We start from the raw sequence: 16,127 nt of genomic DNA on the forward strand, positions 1-16,127 counted from the left end.
CTTGAGTATCATAGCCACTTTGGCATTCTAATCTTTCAATTTTCACAAAGATGCGGGTTTTTTTGCAATGCGCCAAGTAAGGGACAAAGATGACATATGGGTTCATTTATTTATTTATTTATTATAATTTCTGAGAAAAAAAATCCCACCTTGGCTTTAGTCCAAAGTCCAAACTCCAAATCCCAACCTCTCGTCCCTGCCGTCTCCCACTTTTCGGTCTGTCAACTTTATATGGTAAATTAAAATTTTTACATAATCATATTTTGAATTAAATATATCTTTATAAAATAATTTATAAAAATAATATTATTTTATAAAAATAGATTCAAATAGTTATAGGGATATAATTATTTTAATTATAGAATAATGTTAATTACACATCTCAAATAAATAAGTCTCATCAAATCTTTTATTAAAAAATGGATCATATTAATAAAAAAAAATAATTTTTTTATACTTTTTTAGGTATAATTTATTTTCTTCAAGAGTTTATATAAGATTTGTATATTTAAAATTTATACAAATAATTTTTCTTAATTTATCAAAAATTTATCTTAAATATATATTGTTACTTTATTTAATTAATTCTATTTTGTCAGGAAAAAAAAAAAACTATCTTTTTTTTAAATCTCTCTCTCTCCTAATCACTGCACACAGAACGCTCTGACTGTCGACCTCTCTCTCTCTTTAAAATCTCCTTTCTCTCTCTCTCTCTTTAAAATCTTTTTTTTTCCTTTTTTGTTTTTCCAACTGTAAAAAAGCAAAGGAAAAGAAAAAAAGAAAAAAGAAATAGCAGGGGGCCAGAGCAGCCTCGAATATCCTCCGCGATTCCAAGTTCCAACCCGCCTTTCGCTCTCTCTCTCTCTCTCTCTCTCTCCCTCTCACACTATAACTACAGACTCGATCGCTATTGTATTTCTAGACTCCTCCTGTATATCTATTTCTATATTCCATTTTCAATTCAATGAAGTTCGAAGGGCACCCGGAGGGAGAGGAAGAGATTTGTCGGACGATCGAGGTCGTCTCCTCCCCCGCCCCCGTCGTTTGTGGCCTCAAGTCCGTTCCCGCCGCAGACGATGACTGCAATGGAGAGAACCCCTATATTCCCCCTCTCAACTTCTCCTTGGTCGATAACGGCATTTTCCGCTCCGGCTTCCCCGACTCCGCCAACTTCTCCTTCCTCCAGACCCTAGGCCTCCGCTCCATCATGTAACAACTACTCTAGCAACCGTTCCTCTCCGTTTCTCTTTCATCTCTTTATATATATATGTCTATGCATACATATTTATACGCATTTATGAACATGGATATACATATATAGATATATATGTCTAGATATACAAATGGATTGATGGATACAGGGTTTTTCGTCTTCTGTTGTGGATTTAGATGTCTGTGTCCGGAACCATATCCGGCGGCGTACATGGAGTTTATCAAGTCCAACGGGATCAAGCTTTTCCAATTCGGGATTGAAGGTTATAAGGTATAATACATATGTGTGTGTAAATACAGCCTAATTCTCTCGTTGTTGAGTTGTTTTAAGCTAAATTACCACTGCTAGTCTATTTCGCTTCACGTAAGGATTTGGAAGAAAATGTTTCTAATAATGTATGGATAATGTTAGATTTTTTTTTTCTATATCTAATGGTGGTAGTTAGTTGAATTACGATAATTCTTATTGAATCGTACCTTAAGTGCTGTCTAAACTACCATTAAAGATGTTACCTTCGTGAATTCCCACTAATGCTGATCTTCGTGATGAACCTACTAGTTAGATTATCGTGTCTCTTTAATTTGGGATTGTCACCGTTGTTATATGTCATCGTTGTTTTATAATAATTGCTAATATTTGGTGTCTAATATGCTTCTGTATACTCCTTAATTTAATTTCGTGGATGTGGGAATTCGTAAAATATGCATCTTGAAAAAACACTAAGTTCAAATTTTGTAGATCTTTCTAGACGGAATCCTTTGAGATTGCTGGCCTTTGTATTCACATTTATTTTCTAATTTGAATGTTATAATGTTCTACAATTAATGCAGTGGGACTTATGTGTGCATAATCCACATTTTAGAATTACTTACCTAGCTTTCTAGCTTTCATATTTCCGAAGTATTCCTTGTATTCTGTTGTTAATCAACTTTTTAATTTCTTGTCTTCCAATTTGCCTTTTCTCCCCCTTATTCGATACATAAACGAGTCAGTGTCTTTCGTATGTGTTGTTTGATTTGATTTGCTGACTACAAAAATCCTAGGCTTAGATGACTTCGCTGTGGTGATAGGTTCACGGTATTGTTGTGTATATATATATTTACTTTCCTGCAAGTTTTTCCTTTGTATACGTCCTGAGTACTTGGGCTTATGCCTATTCTTGAGAATAAAATCTCTTATTACTTATAAAATATATATATTTACTAGTAAACATTATTTTATTGTATATTTTCACTGAGAAATGCTATTTTAAGACCTCTACACCACACACCATGCACATGGTATAATTTGATTTGTAAGATTCAAATTTTAAAATTTATTTTTTAAATCAAATTATGCCAAGTGGATGGTGCGTGGTGTAGAGGCTTTAGAATAGAGTTATTCATTTTCAATGCATCACACCAAAACTTGATATAAAAAATTCAGGCAAGTTTGTAGACTTTCTTAAAGCTCATGATCTCAACAATTTCCAATTCAAGTATGTAATGAGCATGATAGATGATGTTAAAGTGGTGGTGGGGGGCTGTTCATGATTGTAAGTCCAAATCTTGCCAAATGAAAGAAAACTGTATTGACCTGAGATAAGCTTGTGTGCGGGGCTATGTGTAGGATTAGTAGAAAGCACACTACCTTATCAAGTATAACTAAATCATGAAACCATGTGACCCAACCTAAGCAATGAGCATTCCTTGTGAGTTCCTTTGCACTTAAAACATTTTTTCTACAGTTATCACTCGGACTGTGGTGTATATTTCTTTATAAGATTTCATTATGTCTTTCCAATGCAGTTTTTCCTTAATCAATCTTGTATGTTATCATAACATGACACATCTGGTGATTTTTTCACTTGATGTCTTGGATCATAGACCTGGGAGTCAAAACTTTTACATTTTTCTGGTACTTTGAATGAATGAAATCACAGTACATATCTAGTAACTTTTATATTTTTTTTTTGGATAGGTAAAAGAAGTTTTATTGATCCACGTAAATAGGCAAAGACAACCTTATCTTCTTTTCTCTTCTTGTAACAGTAATAATAGTTTTAGTATTGTAAAATGCTGCTTTGTGCCTCGAGATATATAATTTTATTCTAAGTTCCAATACCTTGATGGACAAAAAAATCACTTAAGGTCATCTTCAAATTTTCTCAGAGTTTTAGTAGCAATTTTACGTTTCAATTGTAGCTGCACTGTCCTCAAATTTGCTCAGAGTCTCATTGATGGTTTCATCAATAAGGTTTAGAGATGTATCTAAGTTTCTGGTTTTCTATTCCTCTACATTTATAATATTTGCCATTTTCTATATGGCTATTGCTGGAATTCTTTTGTGAGTATTTCATTTATTGGCCGTGTTTGTGTACTTTTGGGTATTGATGGTACACTGGTTATGCCTAGGTGTATTCTTAAAAGATAAGAATAACCTTTGCCCTGAATCTTTTTTTTTTTTTTTGATAAGTGCCTTTGCCCTGAATCTTTTTTTTTACATTATTGACATGCCTTCTAGACTGTTTTGGCTGATCTGAGTAATATGATTTCTGCTGCCACCATCGTCCACCTTCTATTTCTGATTGTGAGAGGGGACGGGAACTTATACCGGGCCATGTTTTCCATTGCATGGATGTTCTGTCAATATGTTTTCAACAGTTTTATCTTTATGTACGGGTATGGTTTCCTCTTTTGCTTTCCTAAGAACTTAATTGCTTTATCTGATGGAGAGATACCGCATGGAAACAATTACCAAGGATCATACCTATGAGGATGGTTTTCATATGTAAATCTAATTGTCTGTACCTGCTTAGATACCATGGAGATTTGTGATAGCAACAATCACTGAGCACCATACCCGTGATATGGGAATTATAATGGTGGAGAATACAATCTCTTAGTACCAATAAGCATTTGCTGATATGATGAATTGTGATAGCTGGTGATTCTATAGCTGCAAAAATTGTGTATTAATCGCTGCCAGCAAATGAAACCCTGGGAAGCTAAAATTGCATGTTGGTTTTCAAATTGAATATTATACTTGTAGCCTGAGTTGTTAAATTCTGTGTTTTTAAGAGTGATATCTTTTTTGAGCCTTGTGACTAGAATAGTACTCTAGTTAAAACTATGAGTTGCCCCTTTTTGTGTACTGCAAGTTCTAATATTTGAAATGATATTGAATTTAACAAGGTTATGTCCAAATTGTATGCATCCAGGAGCCTTTTGTGAACATCCCAGAGGATACAATTCGTGAAGCACTAAAAGTTGTCCTTGGTACTGAAAGATTCATACATCTTATGGTTTTATTTCTGGTTCGATTGTGGTGTTATTTCTTTAAGTAACTGGTTATATTCACTTCTAATGTATGCAATGCAGATATAAGGAATCACCCAGTTTTAATTCATTGTAAACGTGGGAAGGTATGTTTGTGGACGGAGCTTTATTCTCTCCATACTTGATTTTATTTATGCTAAAGTTCTAACTTGTTGATGGTTGCTTGCTTTGTTTCCAGCATCGAACTGGTTGTCTGGTGGGATGCTTGAGAAAATTGCAAAGGTGGTGCCTGACATCTGTCTTTGATGAGTACCAGAGGTTTGCAGCTGCTAAAGCTAGAGTTTCAGATCAGAGGTTTATGGAATTGTTCGATGTGTCTAGCTTGAAGCATATGCCACTGACATTTTCATGTTCGAGGAGGTAAACAACCAGTTCTATTGATTGGCTTTTCCTTTCTTTGATGGAAGAGAATCGCATAGGTCCTACTTCAGAATATATAGGGAAAGGCAATGAGTTCCTGGAATGCATTTCAGCCACAAAGGAATAATTCTTCTTTTTCTCTCGAGAATAAAATGAACATAAATTAGCACGTCCTGTTTAGAGTGTTGCAAACCCTCCCCGTACCCCCACCCTCTTCCTTCTTCTCTCTCTGTTCTTTTCCTGTTTTGATTTCTAGGCAGTCTGTGTTTAAAGGTTCGTAGTAGCCGTTCTTCTCCACTCCAGCTGTTTGTCTTTGATTATAAAGAAAGGCAAGGCAGCTAGAAAGACTCTGTCTGCCCATAATTCTTGGTGGGGTAGTTAAGGTATAGATTATTAATAAATAAAAATTTACCTTACTTGTAGAACGTTTATTTTGGCATCAAGCTAAATGTAGACAGTGGAGTTCTTGTAGCATCAAGCTCAAATTTACTTGTGCAGAGATGCTTAGTGTGAGGTTATGATTTTATGTCATGGCTAACTACGTTTATGTGGATAGCTTGCTGTGAGAATCATGATGATGTAATACTTCTCTTGCACAATACTTAGATCAAAAGAAGATTGAGCATGTCTTGAATTCAAGCAAGTTTTCAGTGTTTGAATTTTGATGATCAGCTACTTACAGCACTCTGTATTAACGGTACTCGTGAGGAAGAAGTGGTGAAATAATCTTCAGTTTTTAAAGCACATGTTTTAGCTGTATATAAAAAGGATGTGTTATGAAAGGTTTTTTTTCTTTTTGGGCTAGTGATTGTGAATGTTGTTGTATCCGAGTCAAAGATGATCTCAAGTATTGAAGAACTGGGGGACCTGCGTAATTCCAACAATCTAAAACAGAACATATCGGAAAGGTCTCTATGCTCCTTTGGCCGAGTTGAAAGAACCCGAGAAAAGACGGGGATTTCTTTCTTTAATCCATATATATTTGCTGCAGCAGTTGGTTTCCTGCTTTCGGGCTCCAGTCTTGAATTGTGTGGAAGATTGCTGTTCCTCAAACCCACGGCAATCTTCCATAGTATGACTTATTAAACATTAGCACCTTCTTTTATGTTATTATTATTATTTTGTCGGAACAGAAGCCACATTTTTAAATGGGTATTATTGGAGGTTATATGTTCAAATTATTCCTTTGAGCATGTGCGGTCTCTCATTTTAGACTGCACGATTATTCTGTCACCCCAGAGCTTGGTAATGGTTATGGAGGATTGAGCGAGTGGGATTTTGAACTGGATCTTGATCTACATTACATTATGCGAGATGCTTATTAGCAATGTAAACCAACTCACTCAGCTTGACCAGTTCAGCTGCACAAATTGAGCACCAAACCAAGGAGATTTGGAAGGAGGTACTGCCGCCGACTTCATAGTGTGGAGAGAGGATGATGGTGTCGTCGGTCGGTCGTCACTGATCTCAATGATTCAGAGTCTCAGACGTCTACGATTCTCGAGAGAAGGTAGCGAGACCTCGAATAGCGAGTGCGGATAAAGAGAGGGAATAAAATAAAGTGATCGAAGCATAAAAATTAAATTGATGGCTTCTAATTTCTTTATGACAAAATGCTGGGATTTTAATTGCGAGATGCTTGATGTTGGGTGCGTCCCACCACCTACTTCTCTGTCTTGTACCCTGGAAAAGCTTTACATGCTTTGGCATTATGAAAAAGAAAAGGTGAGAGATCCATAATTTCATAGAGTGGCGTCGTACATGATCCACCTCTCAAGTTTCTTCCATATCAAGCAAAGAGCAAAAAGACTTCTTTGAAGTGTTTGATCTATTATTTGTGGCAAGATGATGCAACTAATAAAGAAACCTTCTGATCCGCGGAAAGTGCTCTCCCCTCTCCTATATTATATAAATATATGTTACTTTTCTTATTTAATTATCTTGCCACGTCAATCTTTTCGAGATGATTCCGTTCATGATTAAAAAGTTTATTTTCTTTAGATTATTCTCTTTTAGATCATTATTATTAGCTTCTCCACTTACTACAAGTTGAATGCTTATGCTTAGTGGATTCCAAGTTACCATGTCATAAAAGAAACTCTGTTGTGGACAATGTCGTCATCTTGTTGGGGAATGATCCTAAAGAGAAAACCTTTCCTTTTTCCTTTCCATTATTTAGTTCCCTGTCATGGTTTTGCATTGCCATATCAAACTTCTGTATATGCAAACAATTTGAAAAGGAAAGAAATTTTTTTCTTTATGTTGGAGAAAAGAGCTGAGACACTTGGTAGTGATGATCTTCATTTTCCTTTTAAAAGGCTCTTATGCTAAAGTAGTAAAGTGAAAGACAATTGAATACTCTGTCTATTTGTTCCACAGAAAGTCACCTTTTGGAAGTTTGATAACTTATGTGTCTATATGTGTATATATATATATATAGAGAAATGATATTTGCAGTCGTAATTGTGCAAGCGGCGTGCAGTCGCTTCGAAATAAATGAATTAATATGGGATCTACATTAAAAAAACTAACATTTTAATCGTGGACTCTACTTTTTTTCAAAGCGATTATGCGGCGTTTGCAATTTCACGACTGTATGTAACATTACTCATATATATATATATATATATATATATATAGCTCCTTCAAATGGTGACAATTTGTAGTGGTACTGGTGATTTTTTTGCATAATTAGATCTGTTGCAGAAACTAGATCTTGCCCCTTTTCTAGTCAACGGGAAGGTTCCCTTTTGATTCAAGGATAATGTGAATTTGTGTGCATTTTCCCATTAATTATTTCACTTCCCCTGGCCCTGGTTTCCCTCTGATCGTTTTGGAATCTGCACTAAAACCTCTTCAGTTAAGGTACAATAGATCAATATAGTTACCATTTTCGTGTCTCTGTTTCTAGTTACAGATGTCAAGTATTTATGGGTCTTTTTTACTTTTATAACCAAAGCATAAAACTTTCAATATTTGGGTCTTTTTTACTTTTGTAGTCAAACAGAAGAAGAGTTCAAACGTAAAACGCAAGCACAAAGAATATATAGGATTATTTCCTTTGGGTCTTATATTTCTTTTTATAGTCAAACATTGAAGACTCCAAACACATGTAATTACGTCTCAAAGACTATATGATTCTCTTGAACAACACGCCAATGAAGTTGAGATACAAAAGACCTAAACACGTTAGACTTCCCTTAAAAATCTCAAATTAATATTGCCAACTGATGTTGCAGTTTTCAATTACTGTGTTTCAGGAGGGAACAGATTATCCTTGTTATCATTTTTTAATCATGTTCGTTATGTGATGATCTATCACTGAAGAGAGAGAAACAGGAACAGATAAAAAAAGGAAACATGGAACTATTCTTTCTTAGAAGATAATATTAACAAAAGGTGGTAACTTTGTGGTTATTATATTCTACGAGTAACCAATACATATTCCATACCCTTTAAAGTAAACTGAATAGAGATATAATTCAGGCTTTTGCCCTAAACAGACAACTATAAGTTTCTCTTATACTAAAAAGAAGAAAATTGCTCTTAAGCTGTTGCAATTGGACCCAACTTGACATTAGCTTCCGTGGCGGCCTTCATTGCCTCAAATCTTGGTTCCTTAGCCTGGAACTTGACGCCTGCATACAGCTTCATGTAGTCTTCAAAAACAAATTTGGGGTAAACTTTGTTCTTTTCCTCATCCTCTTTCTCCACCATTGCTGGTGCTGGGTAGATAACAGCATCACTGCCAGGGTTATAGAATGAAGCTATAGACATTCTGTTGCCATTTGTTTGGGCTATCACTCTGTGCAGCACACTCTTGTACTTCCCATTGGTGATGACCTATATATATCATGTTTATATAGAGTTATATTGTTATAGAATTGAGCCAAAGATCCCCCAAAAACTAAAAATTCTGATATATATATATATATACCTCGAGCTGGTCACCAATGTTGATTACAATGGAGTGGCGCATGGGCGGGACGTCGATCCACTGACCATCTTTCAGAAGCTGGAGACCGCTGACCTTATCGTCCTGGAAGAGTAGGATAATGCCACCAGCATCGGTGTGGGCACGGAGACCCTTGAAAAGTTCAGGCTTGGGGCATGGAGGGTAGTTGCTGACCTTGGTTCCAAAAGTTGGACCCTTTGATCCATAGAATGCCTTTTTCAGGTAACCTTTCTCTATTCCAAGATTCTCACATAACAGGTCTAGGAGTTCCTCTGCTAGTTTTTCCAGCTTCAGTGCAAATTCCTTCATCACCTTTCTGCATTAATTTCCGAGATGTAAAATATTAGCACACAGAAATAGAGAGGGAGAGAGAGGTTTTGTTTTAAAAAACAGAGTGTCGCTTGAACTTGGAACCAACCCAATTGAATATTATTATTCACAAAGAAATCATGCAGCATTAATATATTATAAACCCCCTGGAGAACATAAAGTATCTTCTACTTATGCAGGTCCATTCACACATATTAAATTTCATTAAAGAAATATATAACTACCGCCAAAAAATATATGCCAACAAAGTGTACAAAAACTTAGAAGTGCTGTTATTGATGTACACGAAAGCCATCTCCTAAAAATATGTCATTTCTTTACCTGTATTCATCTTGGAGATCTGGAATCTCAGAAATATTGGACTCGGGGAGATGGCGCAAGTGGAAGGTGCTCTCCCAATCCATGTCATTGACCTCAGCCTGAACACCCTCGAGAGCCTTGCTCGCCACCAGCTCCTTGAACCTTTGCTCCATGCACTTTTTGTAGTGCTCCTTTGTCATCCTCTCCACCGTGTCCATAAGTTCATAGGGTATCCCATGATTAAGTAACTTCAATTTTCATGAAAGAAACACGCAGAAAACAAAACAGTCAGACGCGTAAATGGAAGTAAATGAGCAATGGAAGTACCCAACCAATTAGGCTCTAAGAGTTATAAACCTCAAAGAAGCCCCAGTTTTCGCATGCATCTTTGATCTTCTCCATGGTTGCTCCTCTCTCCTCACCGTTTAGCTTCTCCATGTTGATCACCGGGAAGTTCTCCATCTCTCTCTCTCTCTCTCTCTCTCTCTCTCTCTCTCAAGCTGGCTGTAATCGATGGTGTAGTTTGGGACTTGGGTGGTGTGGTATTTATAGAAGAAATTAGCGGTGGCTAGGGACAGGAACGGTGCTAGCTAGCTTGTTTGGGTCTATGTTTTGGAGAGACTTAAAAACAAGGAATTAAAAAAAAAACTAAGTTGAATCTAATTAATATAATTTAAGGTACTTATTTAAGTTATTTTAATTGTGGTAGATCCAGTTATTATATATATATATATATATGGGGGAACGGCTACTATGCCGCCGCATCATGGCGTACCGTCAGTTGGTTTTTTTTTTTTTAATCATATTTTTAATTATTAAATAAAAATATCAACTAATATATTTAAAATTACTTTCTTCATCACTAAATAAAATAAAATAAAAATATTACAAAAACAATACACTTTATCGGTGCCGCTCAGGCGCATGGGGGCATTTCCATATATATATATATATATATATATATATATATATATTTATAGATCTTTATATCGGAATTGTAACAGCCTGCTTTATGAGCCGGTCCCTCTGTCCTCTATGGTCAGGTTGGACCCAACTACATGGCTGAAATTTTGACCCATCACTAGCCATTTAAAGATGACTCATCCAGCACCTTCCTTGCACCTTCCAAGCAGCCACGTCTTATTTATTATCGGGTGTCACCAGCAAAGTAAAATTAGAATTTCTAGAAAAAGAATTCAAATGGACTTTTATAGTTTTATTACATTGATAATGGGTCCTTGTAAAATTTCCACGTTATATAGATAGATCCATATGCCTTAACATATATTATAGTAACCTTTTTCGCTTTGTATTTATTTAGAAAAATCAATGGTTTCCTTCATGACTCATTTTATTTTAGGTTGATCAGTATATTAATGTTAGCTATCAATTGTGGGTTGGGATTGGAAAGAGTGGATGCTAGTCCAAATCATCATTTTCTAAGAAAGAACGTAACAATTTGTATTACCCCACCGAGAGCAATAGTCGTTCAAATATAATAAATAAATAAATATATATATATATATATATATATATATATATTTAAGAAGATAAATTCAATACAAGAAAAATGAGTATTTATCAGGAGTTATTTATAACGAAAATGATTATTTGATCATTACGAAAATAATAGACTCATTTTGACAAAAAATAATCATTTCGTAAAAAATAACTGACAATAAATAAACAGTAATTTTATCATAGTGATTTTCTCCAATCCAATTTTAAAGAAAACTTTATCCCTAACATATTGTCTTTCACTCTTTCCATTTTCTGTATTAAAGTTTTAAAAACCAAATTAATCTGTCACATGATGTCTCTCGCGCCTCTATTCATCATGCACATGATCATGACCACCGAGGTTTTGGCTTTACTCTATCATGTACTTCCCACATTCGCTCTTCATCATGTGGCACCCCAATGCGCATCAGTTGCACACACGTACTCCTCTTTTTCAAGATGTGGATCTACAATTTTTTTTGTTCAATTTTCTCCCACCATCTCTCCCATTTGATTCTCTGTGGTTATTAATGCCTTTTCTCCCATTTGATTCTCTCCTTGGATATTTTTGAAGTTAATTTCTTCTTTCATGGTTCAGCTCCATCAGTTTTTGGCACGATCCTGATCCCTAGCTGTTTGGGTAACAAAATCCCTTGATGTCATGATCATATTATGTCTCTACAAGCCGCCCCACCTTGGAACTATTTTAAAATATATTTATATATATATATATATATATATATATATATATATATATATATATATATATATAATGTTTCTAATTATAGCCCTAATTTTATTGGCAGATGGATTGAGAAAAGATCAGAAGTACTAGTAATGGATTGAACCAATTCCTAGAAATTCTAAAAGATATATTAAATATAAGATATATATATATATACTAATTAATAACTTTGTATAATTGGCCATAGAAAACGGCTTTTTTTGTTTAATTTGTTTGGGGTAGATCGAACTGATCATGAAGAGATTAGAAGATGATAACTTTTGTCCATGTCGTGGGGGACTGCAAAGTAACAAAGTCGTGAATGCCACTACATTGTTGTCAGGAGGGGAAAAAAATTAGATTCACAAGAGATCAGTATTTGTCTATTTCAATTTCTAGTTAAGTGGAAAATGCTTTGTGTACAAAAGTTAGAAATTAAAGGCAAAGGTCGAGTCATTCCAGCTACTATTTCCCCCACCCTTTCCTTCTAGGACCACTTCATGTTGATCTGACCTTCCATAATTTATTATGCAAACGAATCATAGCCACTCAACGCTTCTAACTATATAAACAAAAGTCATTGTGGGGATTGGGAGGAATACGACAGGCTTCTATATGTATATATATATATATATATATATAGGACATGAATATGATCTTCGGCGGTGAATCAATTATTTTTTATTTTTCAGTGCAGTGAAAAAGTCAAGAAAAAATGGGTTTTTAGGTGAGCAACTAAAGGGGATAATCCCCATTTATCAAATATAGAAGTAGTTGCTCATGAACTCGATCGCAAGGACCACCTTTTAGTTGCTGATGATGACGATGATACACTGGCTAGCTAGCGGCTAGCTTATTCTAAAGTGACACTCGATCACGTACGTCGGAGATAACTTCCTTGCCATGTGCATGTCTTTCATTAGATCTTAGTGGGAGACAGTTTGATTCTTTTAAGAATGGCCCTTTAATTAGGCTCCTCTCACATCCATATCATTATTATATTCTAGCAATTTTATCATGGCCCATAAAATTCATGGATGTCTATTGGAAGTTTGAAGGCATATCTACATGACCATTAATCATGTCATGAATGCTAGCTAGCTAGATAGCTGCTTGGTTAATATTGAATGCAGTACTGGAAAGTTTGGGCTAATTATTACATAGATATATGTATAGAGATGGAGGTGATAAGAAGCTGGATAAGAAGTTCTAATCTCCAATGCGTTCTATATAAATATTGCCACTTTTGTTGATTATTAAGTTGATATATGATCACTTATACATTGTGTGTGTGTGTGTGGCTCCTATCGATAATTACCACATAATTCCATCCGCATGAGATTGTACATATCTGAAGTCCCCACGCGTGCGCGCATTGATGTTAAAGCTGGGAGAACATAACGCATGCATGCATGCATTCATGAACAAGTTGTTTGAGTGCATGTCCTGTTCAGTGTTCACTCGATCTTCTAAGTTAACCAACCATGGCCACATGATTCCCCGCATGGGCTGCGAAGATAACATTAATGACAATGAAACGTACGTACAGGCTTATATATGCTTTGCTTAATTGCAACCATATTTGATTTTCATGAGATTTATTATATAGAATTTGTCCATAATGGGTACCATCATGACTATAAATTATGTCCTTATCATGACAAGACACATTCAAACCCTAATCATGTCTAGTGGAATTTATATATATATTAAATTAAAAAATCTAGTTGTAAGTATAATTGTGTATTAATATATGTATTAATTTAATATTATTGATCAAAAAGTAGATTTTATTAAAAATACTATTATTTTAAATTTTAAAAATCAATATTAATTTACATATTGGTATACAACTTTATTTATTCTTAATAAAACTCATGATATATATGCGTTCTTGATCTGCCTTTGATTACATGGATCCACGTACGATATTTCTTGATCACTTGCGGTAGTACGTACTGCATGACGTGCAGTACGGGAAAACTTCTTATGCGTCATTGATCGTGTACGTGGTAGTATTAATCTCCACGGCTAGCTAAGCTGTACGTTGAAAATTCTGATGAGGAGTCAAAAATTATTAATTACCTCAAATTAAACTTCTTGGTCTTCCAACTCTTTGAATAGTCATCACATACTGCATCGATCTGTGCATTCGTCACCAAATTGAGATTATGATGATCATCTAATTGCCAAAAGCAACAGTCGTAATCCGCCGCGTTCAGATTTCTTATTTAGATGAGCTAATTTTCCATACATTTGACCATTATATAAATCAAACTCTATCGGTCACATGGTTAAATTACTATTACTCATTAAATATATATATTTATATATTTATAGATATTTAGGCATATATAGATGGCGATAAAGCTGATTTGGGAGGCTCTGACCGACGTCCGTCCGTCCGTCCGTCGTGCATGATTATCAGGTATATATATATAGCTTTAATTTACCATGCATGGCGGCTCCTTAAATCACCTTTTAAGTTAAGGGTCATGAACCAATTGCAAAGATAACATGTCCACTATTGATCTTTTTATATATACATGATATAGATATTTTTGTTTCTCTGATCTCATGCATCTCTTCAGAAAGAAATGCATGGTTACAATTCGTTTGACCAGACCCACGGCTGGCCTGCATCAAAATAAAGGAAGAAATGATCATGACCTGTGCATGAGTGTCTTCTTCCTCGAAACTTCGTGTACGTGTCAATTACTTTCGAATGTCGACTAATAGTCATCGTTCAATTTGTTTGACTACTTTATTTTCATTAAGAATAACTGTTCTAGCAGAATAGCTATTCCTGTTTTGTTGGGAAAATCATACCAATCATCCCACATGCATAGATCTACTAGTTAAAACTTCCACGGCAATAAATGTACGTGGACTTTTTGGACGAAATTTTTTATTTATTTAAAATAAAATTTTTTTTTTTGTAATCTTCACATTTCATATATTATATTTATTTTAATTTATTTTATTTTTTTTATAATAAATATATAGTGTATGGATGATAAATTAAATAATTCAATTAGTTTAATAAGAATAAAATGAAATAAAAAATAATATTTTAATATATAAAATGTATGGTATAAGATAATGTGTAATATTTCTCTTTAAAATAATATTAAGATTTGATCGCAGGTATTTGATTAATAAATAAAAATATCAGATTATGTTTAGATAATAAGGTGGTCTTATATACGTTATAAATAATAATACAAAAATATTAAATAGTAATACAAAATAATAAAAAATATATAAAAAATAATAATAATAATAAATAATAAATTACCTAACCCAACCCGATCTTCTCCCCTACGACAGCCCCCATCTTAAGAGAGGTGGAGAGAGTTCCCTGGCGTCCACCCCTCTTAGAGTGTGTGGTCCTGTTACAAAGAAACGATGAATCCTCGTGCTTGTATATTTTATCTTTAACAAACATATATTTTTTAAATCTTAAGAGAGTTACGCATTTTGATTATCATTCAGCCTTGTACGGTCTTCATGTTACACGGGCAGGTTTAGGGTATGGGATAAAATATAAAATTTTTATTTTACCTCATTTTATCATTATAATTTTTTTAAATTTTTATTTAAAATATAATAAATAATTCATTTTTTTAATTCTAATTTATACTACAAGAGAAGTGGACTTTTATGACTAAACTTTTGTGACTAAAAGGACTATTTCTTACGAAAATTATGAGAAATAATCATTTTGATCATTAAATTTTGATCACAAAAATCCGCTTCTCTTATAATGTTGATTTTTTCAAATTTTAAAACGTTAATAATATTAAAAAATAATATTTTAAATTTTTTTTTAAAATTATAAATTCTCATCTTACTTCTCAAACCTATTTATTTCTTGAGAAATTTTAAGCTTTTAGTTCTTTTAATCTTTTACACGTGGGATGAATGTGGCTTGACAATTGACAGTACATGATGTCTATATATAAAAGTTTCCAATACTGGCCAATTGTTTTATTTTCCTTTTCCATGCGGATTGTTGAATCGAAGATTTTAAATTTTGTATAATTATATATTTACATAAGAATTTTAATGATAATAAATAAATTTAAAGAATAAAAAAGTCTCAATCTCAAGTTGTCTACATAATGGAATCAAACACATTAAGGAAACAAGCATGAGCAAGAAAAGAACAAATTCACATTAAAGTCATCGAGTAATGTTATAAATCTCTTAAAAATTCGAAATTAGGATTAAATCTCAAAATTAATATTTTATCATAAAGTATTAAAATACATTTTCCACATACGCATGAATATTTTGAAAATTAAATTTGAAAATTTTGAAAGATGATTGATTGTCATCTTTCACATGTGCATTATTTGATTAAATGTTTGAACTTTGAAAATATTAAAGATGATTGATTTTTATCTTTCACATGTACATATTTTA

At 33.9% G+C, this 16,127-nt stretch overlaps 2 protein-coding genes across 2 annotated transcripts; one reads left to right on the top strand and one right to left on the bottom strand.

The window, feature by feature from the left end:
- Positions 1-780: 780 nt before the first annotated feature.
- LOC122303751 (tyrosine-protein phosphatase DSP1) lies at positions 781-6,071 on the top strand. The gene is made up of 6 exons (XM_043115686.1): positions 781-1,209; positions 1,390-1,483; positions 4,413-4,470; positions 4,573-4,616; positions 4,709-4,890; positions 5,696-6,071. The coding sequence occupies exons 1-6, from the start codon at positions 965-967 to the stop codon at positions 5,742-5,744; spliced, it is 672 nt and encodes a 223-aa protein (XP_042971620.1). The 5' UTR covers positions 781-964; the 3' UTR covers positions 5,745-6,071.
- Positions 6,072-8,279: 2,208 nt separating this feature from the next.
- On the bottom strand, positions 8,280-10,008 carry LOC122303752 (1-aminocyclopropane-1-carboxylate oxidase). Its single transcript, XM_043115687.1, has 4 exons — positions 9,833-10,008; positions 9,497-9,723; positions 8,828-9,161; positions 8,280-8,733 (listed from the first exon to the last, which is right to left on the bottom strand). Exons 1-4 carry the CDS (start codon positions 9,935-9,937, stop codon positions 8,437-8,439), a joined length of 963 nt encoding a protein of 320 aa, XP_042971621.1. The 5' UTR covers positions 9,938-10,008; the 3' UTR covers positions 8,280-8,436.
- Positions 10,009-16,127: the final 6,119 nt, after the last annotated feature.

Source organism: Carya illinoinensis, chromosome 3 (assembly GCF_018687715.1).
Source record: "Carya illinoinensis cultivar Pawnee chromosome 3, C.illinoinensisPawnee_v1, whole genome shotgun sequence".
NCBI classification, from domain to species: domain Eukaryota; kingdom Viridiplantae; phylum Streptophyta; class Magnoliopsida; order Fagales; family Juglandaceae; genus Carya; species Carya illinoinensis.